The 22,728-nt window shown below is 38.1% G+C and overlaps 4 protein-coding genes across 9 annotated transcripts; 2 read left to right on the top strand and 2 right to left on the bottom strand.

Annotated features, from left to right (window-relative positions):
- Positions 1-143: 143 nt before the first annotated feature.
- LOC111436872 (flowering time control protein FCA) lies at positions 144-11,460 on the top strand. 4 transcript variants are annotated; one of them, XM_023074653.1, is made up of 18 exons: positions 144-686; positions 1,397-1,467; positions 2,034-2,112; positions 4,820-4,902; positions 4,977-5,028; positions 5,726-5,793; positions 6,085-6,151; positions 6,773-6,852; positions 6,945-7,009; positions 7,260-7,319; positions 7,635-7,779; positions 8,873-8,944; positions 9,044-9,595; positions 9,740-9,931; positions 10,015-10,209; positions 10,453-10,518; positions 10,596-10,644; positions 11,010-11,460. In XM_023074653.1, exons 1-17 carry the CDS (start codon positions 560-562, stop codon positions 10,635-10,637), a joined length of 2,016 nt encoding a protein of 671 aa, XP_022930421.1. In that variant the 5' UTR covers positions 144-559; the 3' UTR covers positions 10,638-10,644; positions 11,010-11,460. The 4 variants fall into 4 exon arrangements, with proteins under 4 accessions (XP_022930421.1, XP_022930420.1, XP_022930419.1 ...); XM_023074652.1 differs by having other exon boundaries at positions 6,945-7,021; positions 11,075-11,460; XM_023074651.1 differs by having other exon boundaries at positions 6,945-7,021; positions 11,058-11,460.
- LOC111436873 (peroxidase 40-like) lies at positions 11,416-12,998 on the bottom strand. The gene is made up of 4 exons (XM_023074654.1): positions 12,543-12,998; positions 12,281-12,472; positions 12,026-12,191; positions 11,416-11,949 (listed from the first exon to the last, which is right to left on the bottom strand). The coding sequence occupies exons 1-4, from the start codon at positions 12,780-12,782 to the stop codon at positions 11,546-11,548; spliced, it is 1,002 nt and encodes a 333-aa protein (XP_022930422.1). The 5' UTR covers positions 12,783-12,998; the 3' UTR covers positions 11,416-11,545.
- Positions 12,999-14,895: 1,897 nt separating this feature from the next.
- LOC111436900 (probable WRKY transcription factor 48) lies at positions 14,896-16,210 on the bottom strand. Its single transcript, XM_023074692.1, has 2 exons — positions 15,752-16,210; positions 14,896-15,578 (listed from the first exon to the last, which is right to left on the bottom strand). The coding sequence occupies exons 1-2, from the start codon at positions 15,982-15,984 to the stop codon at positions 15,020-15,022; spliced, it is 792 nt and encodes a 263-aa protein (XP_022930460.1). The 5' UTR covers positions 15,985-16,210; the 3' UTR covers positions 14,896-15,019.
- A 2,418-nt stretch (positions 16,211-18,628) lies between these two features.
- On the top strand, positions 18,629-22,662 carry LOC111436966 (protein REDUCED WALL ACETYLATION 2-like). Of its 3 annotated transcripts, none has more exons than XM_023074780.1 (16): positions 18,629-19,045; positions 19,214-19,305; positions 19,382-19,519; positions 19,603-19,659; positions 19,762-19,834; positions 19,924-20,082; positions 20,174-20,323; positions 20,408-20,663; positions 20,741-20,862; positions 20,939-21,025; positions 21,114-21,202; positions 21,292-21,354; positions 21,432-21,488; positions 21,964-22,060; positions 22,130-22,288; positions 22,381-22,662. In XM_023074780.1, exons 1-16 carry the CDS (start codon positions 19,013-19,015, stop codon positions 22,384-22,386), a joined length of 1,638 nt encoding a protein of 545 aa, XP_022930548.1. In that variant the 5' UTR covers positions 18,629-19,012; the 3' UTR covers positions 22,387-22,662. The 3 variants fall into 3 exon arrangements, with proteins under 3 accessions (XP_022930548.1, XP_022930546.1, XP_022930549.1); XM_023074778.1 differs by having other exon boundaries at positions 19,379-19,519; XM_023074781.1 differs by lacking the exons at positions 18,629-19,045; positions 19,214-19,305 and having other exon boundaries at positions 19,483-19,519; positions 19,622-19,659.
- The last annotated feature ends 66 nt before the right edge of the window (positions 22,663-22,728 follow it).

The raw sequence follows: 22,728 nt of genomic DNA, 5'->3' as shown, positions 1-22,728 counted from the left end.
TTGAGCCCATATGAGTGTATGGACCCCAGGCCCAATGGGCCGTTTTAAAGAAAATAATGCCCAAATGGCCCACTGGGCTTCCCAGGCTTGTTTTCCGGCCCACGTAGTACTTGATTGTTTATTATTAATATTATTATTTCTGCTTCCCTCCTTTCTCTGACAGCGCGGGATTCCTTCCTCTTGTCCTTCCGAGTCTGACTCCATCTTCCCTTCGCCTCGCTCAAACCCGAAGTACCGACCGCTTAGATTTTGGAATTTTGCTTCACTTTTCTACAATCACTCTCCCTAAGACGACTTCACAAATTTGGGCTTTCCATTTCTCACTTCGGCAAAGCTGGATAGGCACAGAGGAGACCGCTATGGCCCCGACCAAGATTCCCACCCTTATCGTCCCTCTGCAGCTCCTTCTCGCTTCAGCGACTCCCCCGTGAACCACCATGACAGTCGCCGAAGTCCCAATAAGTTCAGCGGCGCCGTTGGTGGTGGCGGTGGTCACCGTCGGCCTTTCGACAGCCCACCGCGCTACTCTACTTCCGGTGGAGCTGCTGATTTTCGTCCAATGGGCACTGCCGGGGGATTCCGTCCAATTCCCGGTACTGGCGGTGGCTTTGGGTCCAATTTCCAGCCGCCACCTGTTGCTGGGCAGAAACGGGGGTATCCTTTCTCCGGCCGTGGAAGTTCTCCAGGTAAGATTTTGGTGGATTAATTTAATTGCAGTCTCTTTCTTTTTTCCTTGCTAAGAGCTCTAGGTAATTCTTTTTCAATTCTTTTCTTGTCAGACTTCGCTTTCTTAGTTCTATTTACTTATTGTGCTTTGGTCAGTTCTATCAAATTCTGAACATTCTTTGCCTGCAATTATGTCGTTATCGACTATCTCTATGTGGTATAAACTTCATACAAGGTTTGAATTATGTAGTTGAAAAGGAACTTTAGTATCGATGTGTAGTTCTTTGGATTGCCTCTATCCCGATTGGCCCCCAATAGAGGGGAAAAAGAAAAAGGAAGCTTCATGCAAATGTTAGCCATCGATGGGCCGGTTTTCTCTCTAGAATCTATCGTTATATTGTGTTAACTTTTAGTCATCCTAATTCAGTTTTTCACAAGATGCTTTGAGCTTTATGCGTGCGATGATTTAATCATTAAATCACGTGTGTTGATAATTGATAAATATTGAGATGGGATGCGAACACTCAGAAAAATGTTTTACCCGCGTTGTACAATGTTTATTGAGGTTCATATATTTATGAGAAGAAACATAGACTCTCATTAAGAGGTTGATTGGTTTTAAATTTCTGAGTGATCAATATGTGAGATATTTTTAGTTTAGTTCTTATATTTTCATAGCGCATCTTCGCTAATCTTGCATCTGGCTAATGTCACCATTTTCTGTCTTCAGATCATCAGGACGGAAGCAGTTTTGCCAAGCTGTTTGTTGGATCTGTTCCAAGGACAATTACAGAAGAAGATGTAAGCTTTTGTGTTCTTTATGTTTGTTAAAAGGTCATGTAGTAAATTCTCCCAACTGTTTTCACTGCATTTCTCATTGAAGCAATACGTGTCCTACAATATCTTATGATATGGTAAGTCTGAATGCATGTCTAGAGATGACAAAATGTTTTCACTTTCTTTTGAAACAAGAGACAAAGTTTTCATTGAGATGTAATGGTATGATGGAGGAAGCTGTTTTTCACCGTCCATTTTCTGGACAAATGTCTTCTGTGTCAAGGTAGTTTTTGCACTATCTTTCTTAGGACATATGGTTTGAGAGAAATAGGAGGATTGGAGAGAGTAAGGGTTCTTGGAAAAGTGTGTATAGGTCACTTTAATGCTATGTTTGGGGTCATGTAACCAAGTGTTTTTGTGGATACCCTTTGTTTATGATCACTATCTCCTGGAGCCATTGTAATTTATTAATGGCTTCATTTAGTGGTCTTGGTATGCCCTTTTAAATGACCTTCATTTGGTTTTATTTTGATTTTCGTTCACGTAAACATGTTTCTTAGCTAATTTTTTTTTTGCTTATTTGATGCCAGATTCGCCCATTGTTTGAAGAACATGGAAATGTAATCGAAGTAGCTTTGATAAAGGATAAGAGAACAGGCCAGCAACAAGGTAACCATAACTTCTGTTTTGTATGAATCACTTTTGGTTCATACGCATGTCATTTCAGGTTTTGAGAGGCTCGAAGAAATCGTGAGCTCGTCTCAGTTTGTTTGTGCAACAAGTTTGGTGCTTGTTGGTTTTGGTTGCGATCCTAACTTTTTGTCCATCATGTCAAACAAGAAGAAGACAAGGCATGTAAACCTGCTATAATATCAAGTTTTGTATGGCAGTGGAGCACAAAAGACCGTGCCTTGTGATAGTGGCTGACTAGCTGCAGCAATGAAGGATATATAACCCAAAAAGTTTTTTTTTTTTGTAATGGGAATGTCTGCTGCCAGCAGTTTAGCTTTTTTTTATGTCAGGATGTTTAATAGTTCAACAAATGTACAGAATTATTAATTTAGAAAATACACGTTTTTTAATAAAAAATTGATGTTAATATATTGTATGTTTGGAAGCATTGAATGTGTTTTTCTTATTGTGTTGAATGTGGTCTTTTTAAATGGTTTTTAACTTTGAATTGTGATTGATGTGGAATATAAAATGGCGATGGGTATGAAGTTGTATTGGCTTGTAGATTCAGAATGGATTTTGTGAGGTGTATGATTGTTGAATAGTTGAGTTCTATGATATTCACAGAATGAATGGATGAGTATCAAGATTTTCAGGCTGCCTGTATGTTTCTCTGAGTAGGTTAAGTCTATTATGGTACGGAGAACATGGTTTGGTTTGTTGCCTTCTTGATATATTATGATAAAACTATTGTTCCCTTTTTAATTATTTTCTGTCCCAAGCAGACTCTTTGGGAGTTCTTCTGCATCCTATAACTTTACCTTTCTGACCACTTGAAACTCATCCTCTTAGCCCACATTTCTCGTAGCTCAGTTGCTGAACTTGTCACTGTTGCTTATTTATGTGTTGCTTTGTAAAATTTGTCTTAGGAGGTTTTCGTTCTCGATTAATTTTATTGGGTTTGCGGTGTTTTCAAAGTTCACAAACCTGTGAATCCAGCCTAGACTTCAGCCTGGATGTTTATCTCCTGTAGTTTGAAGTTTTTGACTTTTCTTCAGCTTGCACAAGGAGATCCTGTGTCTTTGTTGGTTGTGACGTATGATTGTGCATTTTCTGGTCCATATAAATGTTTTTATTACTATTGTCGACACTACCCCGTGCAAATGTTGCATTGCGGCAGGATAAATCCTCACTGCCTTTTACTCTCTTTCTTTCTGGAAACTAGAAGTTCCAGAAATTTTTTCAAACGTATAAAGTTATAATATACAAAGGCCTAGATCTTAGGATTTTCAAAAACAATTCTCCTGGAGCTATAAAAGGAGGGTAATTAGTAAATCCTCACCGTAGAATTGATTGTAGCAAAATGATGCGGCTGTCAGTGCAACCATGTTGAGCTTCTGAGGATTCATTTTTATTGCAGTGGCATGTAAAGAGACATTTTTAGTATTTTGGATGTTCCGTGCTTAGTGTAGATTCAATATTTTTGTTGGATGAATAGTTGCACAAGCACCTGAATTTATACATTTGGAAGGCCACTCTATTTTGGATGATATTGTATCTTCCTGTTCAAGTTCTCTGCTTTAGTTGGTAGTAGGAGGCATTGTCATTGTCATTTCCAAACCTTCTGCAATTTTGTTATTTAAGGTCTTGATAAGGATAAATAATGAAGTTGTTTGAGTATATGGTTTCTGAGGGCTTTTACTTAACGTATTTCGTGGCTGCATGTAGCCTATGATCAACGTGCCTTCTGTGCTTACAGCAAGTTGTTTTATAGAGCGAGTGAATGCGACTAAATTTTCATGTATTTGTTGGAAGGTAGGCTGTTTGACCTCATAATTACTAGCTTATCCTATTAAATTTTAGTTTTAGTGCTGGGATACGATATTTTCTTCAAGTTTGTTCAAAGTGAGACATTGTCTCGGTAATGGAAGAATGATATTCATGACATGGAAATGTAAAAAATTTATCAATGGCCTCCAAGTGGAAAGCTTGTGGCTTCTTTATGCCATGATAATCATTCGATTCTGATGGTGGTGGTCCTAGTGAATATAGACAAGGATCACAATCTCAAAGATTATTTAGGCAGTCATAATGTCCACGTTAGCGTTTATGCTAGCGTATTCCTAATGCTCGACTCTGAGAACTTCTTGATAACGGGCTTTTGCAACACTTGAACTTTTCCCGTCTATTAGCTATTCTGTTGGGCATGAGATGGGTAACTAGTGGTTGCTTGTATGTTTCAAATCTTTTCCTGCGGGGGTTGTTGAGCGTGGAATATAGTCACCACCTTGTGCTTTCTATAGTTTCTCTCTACGGTTGGCCCTGTTTGTACTGAATGAATGGAATTAAAATTGTGTGCTTATATTCTCCAGATGCAATTTGTTATCTATTCAGTAGGTTATCTTTGAATCCTTATGAAATTTAAGGGGTTCTTGGTGTTCTTTACCAATATCTTCCTATGTGTTTCTATCCCTTTCTACTATATTTTCATGATTTTGTAGTCGATGTTATCGTTGGCCTTTCTGTAGATTGTAATGAAATGTTGAATGTGGATGTAGCATTAATTTTCCATGTGACAGTTGTAGCTTTTTCAGTGGCTAGATGTAAATGTCTGTCTACATGTCTGTTCACGCATAAGTGTAACACCATAAATACAAAGTTATGATCCAACGTAGTCAAATCAGAACAACCTTTACTCATGCAGGGTGTTGTTTTGTAAAATATACAACCTCAGAAGAAGCTGATAGAGCAATTAGGAATTTGCACAATCAACATACCCTTCCTGGGGTGAGTTTCCTCCCCAATTATTATTTATCTGTCTCGTATGCAATGCTACCATATTTTATTAAATATGTTTACAGGGATCAGGCCCGATTCAAGTTAGATATGCTGATGGAGAGCGAGAGCGCCTTGGTAATTGACTCTTGAATCTGGATTTTGTCTTTCATTTATTAACCTTCATCGATCTTTTTCTTCCATTTCCCCCTCTCTTTTTTGTGTTCTAGGGTGCGGGTGAGGGGGTTAAATTCTCGAGTCAGTAGTATTAGCCTCATTTTCTTTTGTAAAAAAAACTTTGATTGTTATGGTGGAGAAATTCAATTTTGAAAATGGGTTTGGATGAAAAGAAATTTGGACCGAGATATGAATTTCAATATGGACACCGGGTGATTGAAGTAGAATGCCAGAATGTTAATGGCGTGGTACCTCAAGCCTGCTTGAGTGAGAATAGTACTAAGTTGGGTGACCCCTTACGGAAGTCCTCGTGTTGCACCCCTTAATGATGTGGAGCCTCACTCTAAACAAACTTTTTTGAAACTGTTGTTTTGAGCATTACCACCTAGCTTTTATTTTTTAGTATCAAATCTTAAAGAACGATAATTAATCGATGTGGAATCAGGCATGTCTTCAACCACCTTCCCCACAAAGGGGAAATGTAGCTAGTTCCTTCAATTCTGCGTCGTCATATTTCCTTCTTGCCATCTTATGATAACTGCATATATGGGGACTTTTTGCTCCTTCAGGATCGAAATCGGTTGAATGGTGAATCTGTCTACAAAAGAACTTTCCATTTATGATTTGATTGATTCTTGTCATTACTTATTTTCTGTAGGTGCAGTTGAGTACAAATTGTTTGTTGGTTCCCTAAGTAAACAAGCTTCAGAAAAAGAAGTCAAGGAAGTATGTTATAACCGTATGGTTAAGCCTTTTTAATCTCAATATTACTATCACATGTTATCCGTTTCTACTTCTTTTCCTTTCTCTTTTTTGAGCCATCAAATTGATTATCAACGTTGGTTTTGTTGAGCTCTTTGAAACTAATTATCATCAGAGTTTTGGCCAAATGTATGGTGTCACTTAGTTTTTGGTTGTGGAGGCGTGTACGCCTTTATCTTCTTAGTGCTTTTACATGGAGTAAAATCATTTGGTTACTTCCACTATCTCTAGACATTAATATGTTTTTGTTCTCAGATCTTTTCTCAATATGGAGTAGTTGAAGATGTTTACCTTATGCGGGATGAAATGAGGCAAAGTCGTGGTATGCCTTTCAAATTTATTTGATCATGTTTTAAGCAATATTTTGACAGCTTGAAGTCGATAGATGCTTTTGTTCTTGTGTAATGTGGATGATGTATGTTATTTTATATTTAAATGTAAATGACTAAGATGTTCATTATCGGTTGACTATTATTTGACATGGGAAGGAATCATATTGGGATCATAATTACGAAAGAACCATGTGACCGATGCCCATAAAGAGGCATTAAACCTCATCAACTCTTGAACTCCCAAATCGTGTCACAGGACTGTCCTCTCTTCTCTTAGCTGATTTCCAAAGCCATTTGGCCAACAATACCTCATTTCTCTTAGCTGATTTCCAAGCTCCAAGTCTACCCCTTGCAATTGGCAGTGTAGCCAACCCCCCAAAATTACTCTTTGGAGAAAAATTTGTTGAGGAAAAAAGAATGTAGTTAATTGTATTGGATGAATAACTTCGCTCATCCTGTGATGGCAATATAACTTTAAGCATCTTCAGCTGTTCACTACTGTGTAATAGGCCGGTCAACTATCAGATCCAAAGCTTGTCATCACCATCGTTATTACTATCCCTACTATTATTTTGACTTTCCATGTGTGTCTAAGTCATGCAATTTTGAAGGATGTGGATTCGTGAAGTACTCTCATAGGGATATGGCACTGGCAGCTATAAATGCACTTAATGGAATCTATACAATGAGAGTAAGTCTATCTTTATAGAGTTTATGTTTCTTTTTTCTGCAGTATTTATTACTGAAGCCTATTACATGATGAATTTCCTTTACTACATATAGGGCTGTGATCAGCCATTAAGTGTTCGCTTTGCTGACCCGAAGAAGCCTAGATCTGGAGATTCAAGGTTTGATATGATGTGAGCCTTCATGATCAAATTTTGAAATTGAAAATAGGTTCTTTGAGGCCTTCCACCACCTTTATTTTCTTATTTCGCATTTTATTAAATCTTGGTTTGAACTTCGTTTTAGTGGGTATATTTAATGACTTGTTTTGTAATTTGGCCCTTGCTTCATTTATTGTTTCATGTATTCTACACCCATCCACTACTTTTTATCATTAATAATATTTATAAATCGAGTATCTTGCTTTTTCAGGGGCACTCCTGCATTCGGAGGTCCAGGTTTTGGTTCTCGTCTTCAAGCACCTGGGCCAAGGTATGGCCGTTGTTTTTTAGTGTTGTGCATAAATAGAAATCAGAACACCAAATTTTCATTGATCCAATTAGAAGCACCAAAACATAGTAAATCCCTACCAAGGAATAAAAATACACTCCAATTGGCATTGGCCGAAAATAATTATAATTGTAAAAGGATTTCAAAAGGGAGCTGCAGTTAGAGGTCACGAATTTAACGCATGTGGTAGCTGATATTTTCCCTTGAGCCATTTTTTGATAGTCATTGTTGAGGTCACTCCTTGCATTGTCTTAATGTTTTCTACTCGTGCTCTTGATTCTTCTGTGTTCTTAGCAGACCAATGTCTAATTTTGGTGAATTTATGGGTGATCGAATTCCAATTGATGTACGAGGTTTTAGGCCACCTGTTGATGCTGGTGTTCATACCTTTGGGGGTCAATTGCCTCCTAGGTCCAGTGAAATGGGATTACCTTTGAATTTGGTAATTTATTATTATCTTTTGACATGTAATTTTAAGGGTTGTTCATGTTGTGATTCATGCTTGGTATATTCTTTCATTTTCCTCCACTAAAGCTCAATTTTCACGTCTCTAACCTTTTTGTCGAAGATATATCCCTTAACTAGTTGAGTTATGCTTTAGTGTTGGTCATAGTAAGTGCGGTATTTGGTTTGACTTACCTGCTCTTTATCTAAGCCATTATGATGAAGCCATATTTTTTATGGGAGAACTCATAAGATATTAATATTTTATTAGGTGGCCTCAGAGTTTTGAACTTCCTCCTTTTATGATTGCTCAACCTTTAATAGTTTAACGTTCACGTTTATCTTGATGTTAGATAAGCCAACCTAATTGTTAATCAAAGAGCATTGGCACAATCATTTTACAGAACCTTTCCTGTATAATCCTTGTATTGGATATTGCCTTGTCTCTTTCTAGGTAAGAAACCTCATCTGTTGAACTTGAAAGCATGCTACAGAATGATATGATAGAATCTACCTAGGTGCAGCTGATATGTGTAATTAAGAGGCCTTTCGATTGGACATTATCAACATACAAGTACATGAAAAAATTCTTAATTTTGATGGCTTACTAAAAACCTGAAAATAAGTTTGCTTATAGACCTCCCCCACTAAAACCCTCCTCGAGGACGCTGAAAACATGAAAATAAGTTTCCTACTGGAGGGCACTGCTCTGTCTGGAAGTGCAATATTAAAGTTAATATGGTGTGTCTTTAGCTGCTTGCTTGGGTTCAGTTAATTGCATCTAATTGTTCTCCACAACTGATGATACTGAAAGGGATGATAAAATGTTTGGTCATCAAATCACTTGATGTTATGATCAAGTTTTGGACTGTTTTCAGTTATGAGTGACGAAATGAATCATCGGAGTCGTCATCGTGGATAATGTTTCTGTTTAATATTATAAATTATCTTTTCCTTTCTCTGGCCTCTTTTTTACCTCACATATGATTATACTCTTGAGAGGAAATCGGTGGGTAATGGATGTACTTTGCATATCTCTGTTAATGATCCATTCTTATTCTATTAACTAATTTGCTTGCAATGTTTTTTAGAGTGGTCCTGTTAGTAGGTTTAGAGGTCCCAACCAAGGGATAGTCAATCCTGGATCCTCAACTTCTCCACTGGTAATTTAACGCTGGTTTATGGTTTATGGTTTTAGGTTACCTGCTAGATTGTATCCTAGCCATTTCCGATGTTATCTAACCTCATCTTAATTTTATTAGAATTTTATTCAGCCAGCAAGCCAACATCCACCACTGGGCCTGCAAACGTCACCAGTGCTAAAGGCTTTTCAGTCACCGAAACAATTGCCACCTCCGAGTCAATTGCACTCTCATGCTCCGACCTCCTATTCTCAGACACATACATCTCCAGCATCAGTACAGCGGCATAGTCAACCGCCGAATTTTAATTCTTCTAGTCAAATGCCCTTTAGTCAGCCTGCACCTTCACAAGAGTCACCTGGCTTAGGTTCACAGTTGGCCGTATCTCAAGCTATGATCCAGCAGAGTGCCTCATCTGCTGCAGCCACACAGACTCCTCTGACTATGAACTTACAATCCCATGCTACTGCTCCTAACCAACAGCAGCTTCAGCCACGTCAGAGCTCACCTTCTCGGTTGGCTCACATGCTGTCACAGCAAAAACAAACCCTGCAGGCTAGTTTTCAGTCTTCCCAGCAGGCATTCTCTCAGATACAGCAGCAGTTGCAGCTGATACAACCATCAAGTCAAAGTTCAACATTGCAGCCAAGTTCCCAGACTATTAAGCAGCAGGTAGGCAATGAGTAATAGCAAGGGGGTTTCTCTATACTAATAGAATATGTTTGGATTTGTTGATGTGCATGAGACCATCAAACTTTTTGATCCCTCAATTTAAGGTTGGGCATTGAATATCTGTTGTTTTAAATGCCCTTGCAGTCTCACTGGGCGGGGGTTGTGCCACATACAGCTTCCAGTGCCACTTCTGCAGCTTCAGATACACGTTCATCTATGGGCCCTCTTGTAGCTATAAATACCCAACTTGTAGCTCCTCTAAAATGCAATTGGACAGAGCACACTTCTCCTGATGGTTACAAATACTATTACAACAGTGTAACCGGTGAGAGTAAGGTGAGTTTCTTTGAAGCTTCCATTTTCATAAAGATTTTGCTTTGATTTGTGTGGTTTATGCTCTCATGTGTAAAAACCTGCAGTGGGAGAAGCCTGAAGAGCTTTCGGCGATTGAGCATCAACCAAAGCCACCAGTACTGCAGCCCCATAACCAGCCACATCCTCAACTACTATCTGCCCAACAACTCTCTCAAACTCCGCAAGCCCAGCTTCAAGCTCAGTTCCAGACACGGATGCCCCACCCTCAGCCGCTACAGCAACCTTCATTCCATTCACAGGTCTGTCTTTTCTATTAGCAGTTTCAGTTTTCATTATTGCATTGAAAGTTCGGGCAATTGTTTATTCATTTGGGTTGGTTCACGACGGTGGACTTTTTGGATAATTTCACATCTTGGAATCTTATATGACTCCCACCTTGCATTTTCCTTTAGGGATACTTGGGGCTTATACACTATCACCACTATGACTTATTATTCAGTTGTTTATGTATTTTGTATGTAATTTATTCTGTTCTTATGCAGGAAGGTGCTTATACACAATTGCAGACAGTTAATAGCTCAGTAAATGATCCTACTCGCTTCCACCAGGTATGTTGTGCTTGTATTTTAATTCAGCCACTTCACTTTTCCCGAGTCAACTTCATGCAATTGGCTATGTACCTCAGGGACCTCAGGCGAATCAAGAGTGGGCATGGAAAAATAAATAATCAGCAGGTTGGTTTTCTAACTCCATTTGTGGTATATATTTGGCTTGTAAGAGTTCAACTCCACCGGGATTGGGATTAGGGCGAACAGAGTGATACATAGATGTGTTAAAAAAAATATTAATTAAGACGGTCAGACATTCTGTTATCCAATTAATTAGGTTTGGAAACTATACTCTTAAGCTCAAATGTATATTAGAAAATACAAATGAAAGCGTCATAGACTCCTATACCATCTAATTTATGGAATGTATGAATGGGCTTAATTATATAATTGAAAAGCCATGAAATAAGGAAGCGTCATGGATATGCATACTGTTAGACTAATGTTGGAGATGTTCTTTACTTAAGAAATAATGAATGGGTTGTTTTTAGATTTCCTTGGAGGTATTATGAATCACATAAGCTCCTTTACTATGGTAGAACTATTTGGTCTTCAGCTGGTGCATCTGCTATTTAAGTTTTGAAATGAAGAAACTAGGCCCCCTCTGCCTTGAAGCTCTGAGGCAGAGAGCAGCTTTGTAAGGTGCAGAAGCCACTGATGGGATGAGCGATGTTTCAATGGCGTTTGTGTTGGCTGCAAATTCTCTCGACGCATGGCCTTGTACGATCTATACATTGGGTTAGTTAATAACATACCGATATCGTTGTATCATATTGCTAAGATCTCTGTATTCCTCATAAACGTGTATGTACTTATAAATTAATCTCTCAGCATGTACTGTCTGTTCTTTTGTTTTGTTACATCTTAAAAACTGGAGTGGAAGAGGATTCGTGTACCTTCTTTTGTAGCTATGATTCATTCACTTGAAATACTAGTTGACAACAGTACCTTCTCCAATTCAGCAAGTTATCTAATCTTTTGTTCATTTTTTGGTGCTCTTAGATATTGAAATTTAACATAATCTAGCTTAGCTCGGAGTACGACAGTTAGTTCGGATCACGGTCTGTGTTCCAACGGGTGGTTTGAGGCTTCCCATTTTCACCATTGACTGCTTGAAGTCTTCAAAGAAAGCAATCGGGTCCACAGCATAAGTTTCTACTATTTCTCTAGTTTGGTGATCACTAGTTACAAGAACTTGATCAGACTGGAGCAACCCTTCTCCAGTGAGAAGATTGATGTAATACTGGTTGTCGAACATGACTGGGGTTACAAGGTCGAGATGTGCCAGTGTCGAGGTGTTACCAGATTCTGAGCAGAGCTGTTTTAGTGACTCGATGAACTCTTGGTTTGCTCCTTCGTTAGGGCTGTTCCCGTTATTCTGCAGCCTAGAACTGAATGAAACACATCGTGCTAGTCCCAGCGTGTGCGCCCCTTCATAGATAGTGAAACATTCAGTCGAAAAAGTGGTAAGAAAAGTCGAAGAAAGATGAGAACCGAACCAAATCACCTGAGAGAGCAACCATATCTCTGAGAGAAAGGCCAAGGTTCTGGAACTTGGAAACTAGAGTGGCCACAGTGGAGTTAGGCGCAGGAATGTTGTTTTGTGCTGCTGTTTTGCTGGCGCTCAGGCTGTCTCCTCTTCCAAATTCCACTTTCCACACAGGTCCTCCAGACTGCAAATTGTTTGGAAAAAACAGAAAAAACAGTATCAGAATAACGCCTTTTGTAACTCCTTTTAGAATTCTATGGTCGATAAACGCACAAGAACGACAGAGTCTCGGGCTGCAATTGCAAGAATGTCAGCACATGAAACTGTCTGTGGACAAACAGATTCGATCTCGGATTTTATGGCATCAATCACTTCGAACCCTCTGAGCGAGTTCGCATTTGGAGCTGCAGTTTTTTCACCGACAAAGTTGTCGTTATCGTCCAACAACACTGAAGCATCGCACCCCTACATGAAACACGTTCATATTCATTAGAGCTATCAATCCACTGAAAAACTAGGAAAAGCAATGACTTACGTTGACAAAGCAGTCATGGAAATGGAGTCGAAGCAGAGACGCTGCCATTCGAGGGTCCTCGGCAATGGCAGTTTTGACCCAATAGAAGATGATGGATTCTGCCTCGGGGCAGAAAGGGGGCGTGCCGAAGGGCATCTGGTTCTCATCCCCTCCTCCGTATGATGCTTTCATGTTCGCCGAAGTGATTGCAATAAGCTCGAACATTATTAGGCAAAGATGGAAGGCGAGATAGTTGGCCATTTTTGCATTCCAAAGGGAACTGAAATGGAGATGATGAGGGCGATGGGGGGAGATTCTGTTATATATACATGCATAAAGTAAGCAAGAAATCAACTGCTACATAACAAGTGAGACGTGAAGAGAGGTCTTTTTCACTTCAAACTCAAGTTTGCCAAAATAGGCATTAGGTAGGGCTAAGTACCAAGTGTTAGTTGGAGCACGGAAACACGAGTATAAGATTAGTCATTTGGCATGAGTATATCTTAACCGGTTGAACTATGTTTAAATTGTGTATTTGGCGGTAGAAAGTGGATTTGATAGAGGGAAGGATACGTAGCAGGTGTAGAGTGGATGATTTCAAAGCTCTGTTTTTTTCCAGCTGGTTTGTGACAGAGAACGGTTCATAACCACTTCAATTAAGGGCTCAACAACTCCACTTTTATTGGGTTCTAAATGTTTGGTTAAACTGATCACATGGTCAGCTGCAAAAGGTAGCTCGCTTGAATGAGAGCCTTTTTGGGCTTTTTTTAGTTTGTGATCTTCTGAATGAAGTGATGATCATCAATCTTCAAGGTCACTACTTCATTGCTTCTCTCAAATGGGCTCCCTTCAAATGTGCGAATCACCGGTCAACTTCTTCCATTTTAAAAATAATTAATTTTGGAAAGCTTTTTAAAATTTTTTTTTTTTACCTAAAGTATCCGTCAAATTTATCGAGTTTTAACTTATCCCATTATAAAGCAACCGCCTATGCATCACTTGTGTGGAATCCAAACTTGTTCGACTATACACTGTCTGTGCATGCATTTTCAATTGTCTGTGACACAACTGATTTGCCTCTATACTAGGTGAAGTTACTCGGCTCGACCTTGTCTCTACTTGGGGCCAAGGTCTCTCATGTGAGACGTTGCATCTCATCATGTTGTTCCCAATTAATATCTCCCATATGTTTTGACGTCATCCCAATTCACAAGGTGTCATCGGCCATTACAACTCACTTGGTCATGATAGAGAATGGGCCCATGTGTTCTTCGTAATATCGGAACATCCTGAACATCCTGAACATCTTAGTTCAATCGAGGCATTGGCCCTCCCATTCTCATGCCATGTTATTTACGGACTCCGTGCTGAATAACGGTGCATAATCCAACCTCTGACACTTGGGCTAGGGTGCAATATCGGCACACCTGTGCTGCCTCGGTACTATCTTCCAAAGACCCATTTCAAAGGAAGTCACTCGAGACACTTGTCTCACAACGCTCGCCCTCACTATGACACACGTATGTGCTATATGGGTAACTCGCTTAGGCCACAGGACCAAGGATGGTAGGGAGCTCACACCATGCCTCCTCTAAGGTACATTTTGAGGCATTTTCAATCCTCCTCGAATAGATGTCATTTCGGCGAACAGTCATACAGTGTCGTGAAGAGTCCATCTAGTATCCGATTGACACTAAATTTAGTGAGTAATCATATTTCATATAGACGGACTTGACTCTAGAATTGCATGCCCAAATTCCCTTCGAAACCCCGACCTTCAAAGTTAAAGCCCAAGGCCTTACCCGTACCTTCAACAAGCCTATCTTTGACACTCCTGTCTACTTGTGGCCCTTATCTTGCTTTTGCATCGTCTTCTCTTCAATACCCACTTCTCTAGAATTGCATGGCGGGATGAGCAAAACACGTGAAGGTTACAACTTACTCTCTTCATAGTATGGTTTAGATCACCTACTAACTGCTACGTTGTAACAGAAGCTAGACTTGAAAGCACATGAAGAGGAGGTGTTGTGTGTCGTACTTCGAAGTAATGTAGGAGAATCATCTTTTCTCGAAAAGTACTCTCGATCCATGCACACGTGTTTTGGTGCATTTAATTGGTTGAAGTGTTTAGAGTTTGTATTTTCACAACCACTCCCCTCCTCCCTTGTCGGTTTCTACCCCACACTCAAAAACTAGCATCCAACCTCCCATTCCAAAATTCACTCTCTTCCTACCCTTGATACTTTCAAAACCCTAACCCTAAACCCTAAACCCTAACCCTAACCCTAAAATTAAAAACCCATAGCTCAAACAAACCACAAATTAACACATTTAAACGTTATCTACCAACAAGAAGAAGAACTAACTAAATAAATAAATAAATAAAGCTACTTAATTTAATTATATAATATTATACAGTGATGGGGATTGTGTGAATGATGAAAGAAAAGCTCATGAATTTTTAAAATATAAGAAGACGGAAAAAAAATTATTTATTTTTACTCTTCTTTGGGGATGTGTAAGGAGGAGGAGGAGGAGGAGGGTACGATCATATCTTGCAGAAGCCCATGGTCTTTGAAGGAAGCAGAACTAGGAGAGGATCCACCAATACGACGCCGTTCTTCTCCAAAACAATGGAACATCGGTTCGAATCCTCCGCACGTGACAAGCTCCATAGGCGGCGGCGGTGGCGGAGTGTAGGTGTAGGTGTATTGTTGGTGTTGGAAAAGAAGGGGCGGTGGATGGAGGGCGGCGGAGGTGGAAATTGATGGTGAGAGGGATCCACGTGGCAAGATGGGGCTTTGATGATTGTGTTGACCTTCGTAAGTGGTGACGACGACGGAAGGGTCGTGGGAGGATCGTTCGACTCGCTTTTTGACGCCGCAGCCGGCGGTGGTGCAGCGGTAATAGCTTCTTGGGTAAGGGCTGTTTTTAACGGCTTTCTGACCGTACTTCCGCCACCTGTAACCGTCGTCCAGATGATCCATTTCGGTCTTGGTCATGAACGCAAATCTGGGTTGTGTAGCCCTTTTTTTGTTCTTGTTTTTGGGTTTCAACCTAACCACCAAATATCACAAAAAATCAACAAAAATTAAGAACAACCCGACTCCATGTGGTATGATATTATCAACAAAAATGTTTCATACCAATGAAGTAATATTCCTTGATTATAAACTCATGATCATTTAGTCGTGGTAGAACTTTCATCCAACAAGATTAAGAAGGCTTACTTGTGTTGGTTGAAAGGATCCAGGTCGCCGGCGTCGGAGGAGGAAGAGAGGGAGGAGGAATTAGGAGTTGAAGGAATATTAAGAAGGCGGTCGGAGGAGGAGGAGGAGGGCGGCCGGGGCGGAGGGGTGGTAGCTGCAGAGAAGAGATCAAATAAGTCGAACAAGGTGGAGGGCTTAAAGGAAGACGAGTCCATTGGGAACTCCAACATGCAACTAGGAATCTCATCTTTCATATCTATATATATATATATATATATATATTATTAGTGATTTGGTCGAAGCAAATGAGTCAACTAAAAAAGCAGCTAGGTAGCTGCTAAGGGACACCCATTGTCGGCATCCACAACATGTTGCTTGCCCTCCAAGCCTCTAAATCTCGCAGATTCTCGATCCAATTAGCCCATAGCTAAGTTTATAAATACCTCATCGTTATCTAGTCACATCTAACTTTTTTGTTATTACAAGTCTAATTTTTACATTGTTTAAAGCTATGAAATGTACTAATTTAACTTAGTATATAGTTGAATATGAAAGAGAAAGGAATATGACGTGCTTCAATATATTTTACTATTACAAGATCTGAAACTATAGTATAAATATATATACATAAATATAAGCTGTATTATAAGACATTGAACGAATCACTTGTCATTTTTATGTGTGTAGATGCTTTCAAATGATATGCAGATTTGTGGAATTCAACTATTTATTGGGAGGGATTAGGATTAATAGTTGTATTTTTCTTTTATAAATAAAAAAATGTTTTAAATGCATGCCTTTTACCGTTTACCGGGGACTGGAGGTTTCAAAATTCATGAAAGTTGTGATAAACTTGGTATTAATTATAAGTATTTATTTTGTTTTAAATAAAATAAAAATATCTTCCTACTTATCTCTTCTCTCTCTCTCTCTCTCTCTATATATATACTTTTTTATTTATCCTTTGACCAATAAAAGTGTATAAAAAGCGTTACACTTTCCCAAAAGAAACTGATTCGGTTTAAGATTTTAGTACTTAGGTTATTAATATTTTAATATGTTTATTTATTTATTTATTTATACTTTTATTATTCCATTCCCTTTCTCTCCCATCACTTTTTTTTTTAATCTTTTTGTGACGTATTTACAAAGTTATTTTAATTATTTTTCCCACTCCTAAAATTGGTGTGACTCAACTATTTCATGCTTTTTTGAAGTTTAAAGAATATAAGAGAATACTTTTTTTTATAAAAATCTCATACCCTTCACTTAAAAGAAAATAATATGTTTTTTTTTTTTAAAAAAAATAGTTTGGTTCAAAGTTGAAAATATTTTATTATATTTAATTTAATTTTTAATAAAAAAGTGCATATAAGTTTGGCATTTATTTAGGTGGGGAGCCTATAATGGGTTCATTTAATATATGTTTAATTGTGCCAAAAATACATCCTAATTCCTAGACCTTACCAAATATTTAAATGTAAAAATAAAATGAAAGAGTTGTTTGAAATAGACATTAAAGAAATGGGGACCACACTTGTACAAGTGATGCTCCAATAGGTCGGTTCCTAAAACCTTTGACACACCCATTAGGCATCCAAAGGATCCTTTTTTGGCTTTCCTTTTGATTTTTTTTTGGATAAGATTTAGAGATGGGTTCGATTTCATTTGGTTGGTTTCTCTCAGTCTCATGATTTTAAAATACGTCTGTTAAGTAGAGATTGGTTTCGTTCCTCTCTCTCTAATTGATGTGAGATCTCATAATTGATATGTTCTTCTATCACTGTTATATATAGTTACTCGTGGAAAGTGATCACCACCACCTTTTATCGAATGCCATTTTATCGAATGCCATTTTATCGAATGCCATTAGAGGAGATCTGCACACAAGAGCTGAAGCTCATGCGATTTGGTTGCAATTAAGCTAGCAATCTCATATGGGAAAAAAAAAAATTGCAAATCTAATTCAGCAATTCAGCTTGGTTCAACTCATCCACTAATTTGTTTCACTTAGCTAGATGTTTTGGTCTAGTCTTCTTTTGGTACAATTTCTAAGGCTAATTAGGGTGTTTTGGTTAGAGATCGGAGAATTCAGAAGATAGATGAGAATGAAACATTTTTTTGTGAGGGTGTGAAAACCTCTTTCTACCATATGCGATTTAAAATCGTGAGATTAGCTACAATATGTAACGGACCAAAGCAAACAATATCTAACTAGCGATAGACTTGAGCTGTGTAGTGTGTCAGCGAGAACGTTGGGTCGCCAATGGGGTGAATGGTGAGATCTCAAATTAGTCGGAGAGAGGAACAAAACATTTTTTATAAGGGAATAGAAACATTTTCTTAGTAGATGCATTTTTATTTTTTTTGCTAAGGTAGATGATGGGCTTGAGCTGTTACTTTTCATCAATAAGATATGATTTGAAAGACGTTTTTTTTTAAAAGGTTTCTTTTATTAAAAAAAATATAGTTTATTTTAATTAATCATGCACATTTTCTTCATTAGCATGATTGTTTTAACCACGTGCGTGTAATGAGACCATTTAATATTTCTCTTTAAAACAGGATTGTTACCAAATTATTACCTAACATATTTAAAATACTTGGAGGACATTATAATTGGTTTTCTCCTTTTATTAATAAAACCTCATTTTATAATATCTTTACTTTAGAACATATATTCATTCTTCCCAAACTATAAGTTAACTGATCTTTTTTTCTTTTTTTAATTATGAAACCTATAATTAAACCAACAAAAATGACATAAATGCTTTACAAAGTTATTAGTTCGTTTTGGTCTTTTGGTCAGTTAAAAAGTTTTAAACTCCTTTACATTTATTATTATTATTATTTATTTATTTATTTTCAGAACTCCGCAGCAGTGGAACCGTAGAGAAATAAAGAAAACTGGGAATGACTAACCGTTTCGGCCACCCCCTCTGGGTCGCCGGAAGAAACTCCGGCGGCGTCGTCGTCTGAAGCAACATTGTTGAAAAAACGCCACATTGTTGGGGAGTTGAAGCTGAAGAACTGCTAGAGCATTACATTTATTGTTTCGAGCGTTCCTCTTTCTTTCTTTGATTCATCTCTAACTCTCTTGCCTACATATGCTGCCAATGGAGCACTTCTCTTCACTCATCCTCTTACGTTTTCATCCTTCTATTCCATTTTCCTCCGATTGTTCTTGCGGATGCCAAACCGTTGGTAATCCTTCTTGCTGTATTGTAAATTTCACTTCTGATCGACTTCTTCCATTTCGAATTTTGTCGGTAATTCGTAGCAATGATCTTGTTAGGTCCTGTGACGCACGGTCAGGTTTGTACTCCGATCACTTTCGAACTATTTCAATTCGTTTGATTATCAGTGAAAGAAGCTAATTCTGTTGTGAACTTCTTTAACATTGTGGTTTTTCATATGATTTCGTTCGCATGCTCCATTATTAGGTCACGAATTTATGTTCCTTTTGTCGCTTGATTGCCACAGGTTTCGTTTCTAATCGGATTTATTACCACATTCGTAGCCTGGATTTATTCGGAGTACTTAGTATTTAAAAATAATTCGATCTCTTCCAAAGTGTAAGTTGATATCCTAGCTGAAAAGATTTTCATTCTTAAACATCTTGCATACTGAATCTGGATACGTTTTTAGAAGAGACTCTGATGTTGGTTTGGCTGAGGCGGAAAGTCTTAGTGTAAAGGAAGATGATAGAGCTGTTTTATTAGATGGTGGAGCTATCAAGCCTAGTCCTTATGGAGCTCGAATTCCACCTTCTTTCTCTAATCTTCTCAGGTTTATCAAAGAAACCATGGATTTTTCTTCCAATGTCAACTGCTGATGCTTTAGGTTTACTAATTTTGTTTTTTGCCTGCTAGGTTCATTATGCTGGAAGAGTCATTCTTGATAGAAAATCGAATGCTACTCAGAGCAGCGTACGTAAACGATTGCATACAATTTAAGCTAAATATTTATATGCATTATGAATTTGATCTCTTGTTTATGAATATAACTCTCTCTTTCTTTCTTTCTTACAGATGTGAATTTGGTTTTCTTTTAGCATATTTCTACATTTGTGACCGTACCGATATATTTGAATCCTCAAAGAAGGTGTCTTAGATCATTCAGTAATTTAACTTGTTTTTATCGAGAGACATGTTTGTACTGAACATATTTGTTTACATGGTCAATTTTTGCAGAGTTACAATCGAGATCTTTTCTTCTTCCTTTTATTCCTTCTCATCATGGTGTCAGCTATAACTTCATTCAAGATACATCTCGATAAATCGCCATTTTCAGTGAAACCCTTACTGTTCTTGAATAGGCATCAAACTGAGGAGTGGAAAGGATGGATGCAGGTCAGTTCACTCCTTCACATAATTATCATCGTTTTTTAAATGGGTTGAACGCTTTTAAGAATAGTTACAGTTTTTCTTTGTTCTTGTATAGGTGATTTTTTTGATGTACCATTACTTCGCTGCAAGAGAAATTTACAATGTTGGTCGTGTTTGTGTTGCTGCATATGTGTGGATGACTGGATTTGGGAATTTTTCGTATTACTATGTTCGCAAAGACTTTAGCTTTTCCAGATTTGCTCAGGTATGCGCCTGCCCTCCTATGATTCTTCAATATCTTGCTCTTTAGTTATTATGTGTGCCACTTTTTACATTTTGTGCTGAGCAGATGATGTGGCGGCTTAATTTCTTGGTGTTTGGTTGCTGCATTGTCCTTGACAACAGTTACATGCTATACTATATCTGCCCCTTGCACACTTTTTTCTCTCTTACGGTATACGGCTTTGTTGGTATTCTGAACAAGTATAATGAGATTAGATCCGTCATTGCTGTGAAATTCTTGGCTTGCTTCTTGATCGTTATCATAGTATGGGAAATACCCGGAGTGTTTGATGTGCTTTGGAAACCATTTACCTTCATTTTAGGTACCCTTTGGATCTATTTTATCTTTGAGAGGACAGAGGAGTTTTGGCAACCAACCTAAAGATTCAAATTATTGCAGGATACAAGGATCCAAATCGATTGGCAGAACAGTTGCCTCCTATGTATGAGTGGCACTTCCGCACAGGGCTTGATCGCTATATTTGGATATTAGGCATGCTGTATGCTTTCTATTATCCAACTGTAAGTTTGCAATCGCTATCATAACTGGATTTTCCCTATAAGAAATTCTTTATAATGAAAAGGATGATTTTGATAGGCTGAGAAATGGATTGAAAAGTTAGACGAAGCCAAACTGAAGCGCAGGATATTGATCAAAACGACAATTGTTGTGACATCCTCAATGGTAGAATGTTTTTTTAGTTGGATAATTAGCGTATTCGTTTCTTGGTGTTGTCCTCCTCTTGTTGAAGCAGAGTTATTTGACCTTTCAGGCTGCATATCTGTGGTATGAATACATATTCAAATTGGACAGTATTACTTACAACAAGTACCATCCTTACACTTCCTGGATTCCCATTACGTATGTGAACCTTTTCTTTATATATTGGAGCCTGAAGTACAAAAACTGTGTTAATTATTATTTATTATTGTCTTGTTCCTGTGGAGCAGGGCCTATATATGTATACGAAATGTTACCCAGAGTACCCGTAGCTATACTTTGCTCGTTTTCGGGTAATTTCTTCTTTCAACCCATTTAGTGCTTTCTTTTGTCATATAATATAACTTGTACTTGCTTTAAACTCATCCAGTTGGATTGGAAAGATTTCACTGGACACATACATCTCGCAGTTCCATATTTGGTTAAGGTATGAACCTCCTTTTTCAGCTGGTATGTTTTGTTCCAGGCATGATATAGTTTTTGAATAATCCCAGGTTTTCTTCTTCAGTCTGACACATAAAAGATAAATATCAAATCTAAGATATACTGGGAGATCCCACGTCGGTTGGGGAGGAGAACGAAGCATTCTTTGTAAATATGTGAAAAGTTCGACGTGTTTTAAAAACCTTGAGGGGAAGTCTTGGAAGAGAACTCAAAGAGGACGATATATGCTAACGGTGGACTTGGGCAACTAAGTTAGCCTATTGATCAATAGTGGCCTCCTATCTAGGATTAAATATCCTACCGGTTTCCTTGTCAATAAAATATAGTAAAATCATGCGGTTGTAACTAAGATTAAACAAAGTGGCTTGAACGAAAAGATATATGCAGTCACATTAACGATATTAAGCTAAAACATGTTCGTGCTAACTCTGAGAATGGTCTTTTTAACTTTCTTCCAGATCAAATGCTCCGGATGCCCAGCCGAAATTGTTGCTGACTATCATCCCTGACTATCCTTTATTAAACTTCATGCTTACAACTATCATACTGATGGCGGTCAGTATTAGTTATTTACTTTCACGTCTTGATGATATTGAAAATGCTGAGGTGTTTGCTTGGATGCAGGCTTCTTACAGGCTGTCTGAGCTGACAAATACATTTAAAACGGCATTTGTACCTAGCAAGGACAATAAGCGCATTATGTATAACATGATCAGTGGAGGTGCAATCATGGGCATCCTCTACTCCTTGTCCTTTGTATTCCTCAAAGTGCCACCAGTGTTGGTAAAAAGTCCTCACCCCCTTCTGTAAAGAGTACAGATATCACTGAAGTCTAAATTGTAGTATTATCATCTTTGTTCATGGTTGCCATGCAGGTTTGAGAATTGGAGAAAATCAAATAAAGATTGTACAGAAGGGCACTGGAGTTGATTACAATTTTCTGTGAAAGACAAGAGGGAGCATTCGACTCCAAACGAGAGTATTGAAGCACGGAATTTATTTTACAGGTTAACCCCACTGATCTTAGTGAATTATGAAATGAAATGAAATAAAGTACATGTTCCCATCACTTTAGGCCAATTTTTTAGATAATTTGAGATGGGGGTCTTCTATTTCATACAATCAATTGTTCTTCACCCAAATTTCTTACTTTTCAATATCAAATGAATAACAAATTTCCTTTCCAAGCTTCCCTCATTTCCATTTACTTGCATTTCTTTGAC

Source organism: Cucurbita moschata, unplaced genomic scaffold (assembly GCF_002738365.1).
Source record: "Cucurbita moschata cultivar Rifu unplaced genomic scaffold, Cmos_1.0 Cmo_Scf00060, whole genome shotgun sequence".
NCBI lineage: Eukaryota > Viridiplantae > Streptophyta > Magnoliopsida > Cucurbitales > Cucurbitaceae > Cucurbita > Cucurbita moschata.
Note: the sequence above shows the minus strand (reverse complement) of the source record. Positions and strands in the feature narration are given on the sequence as shown.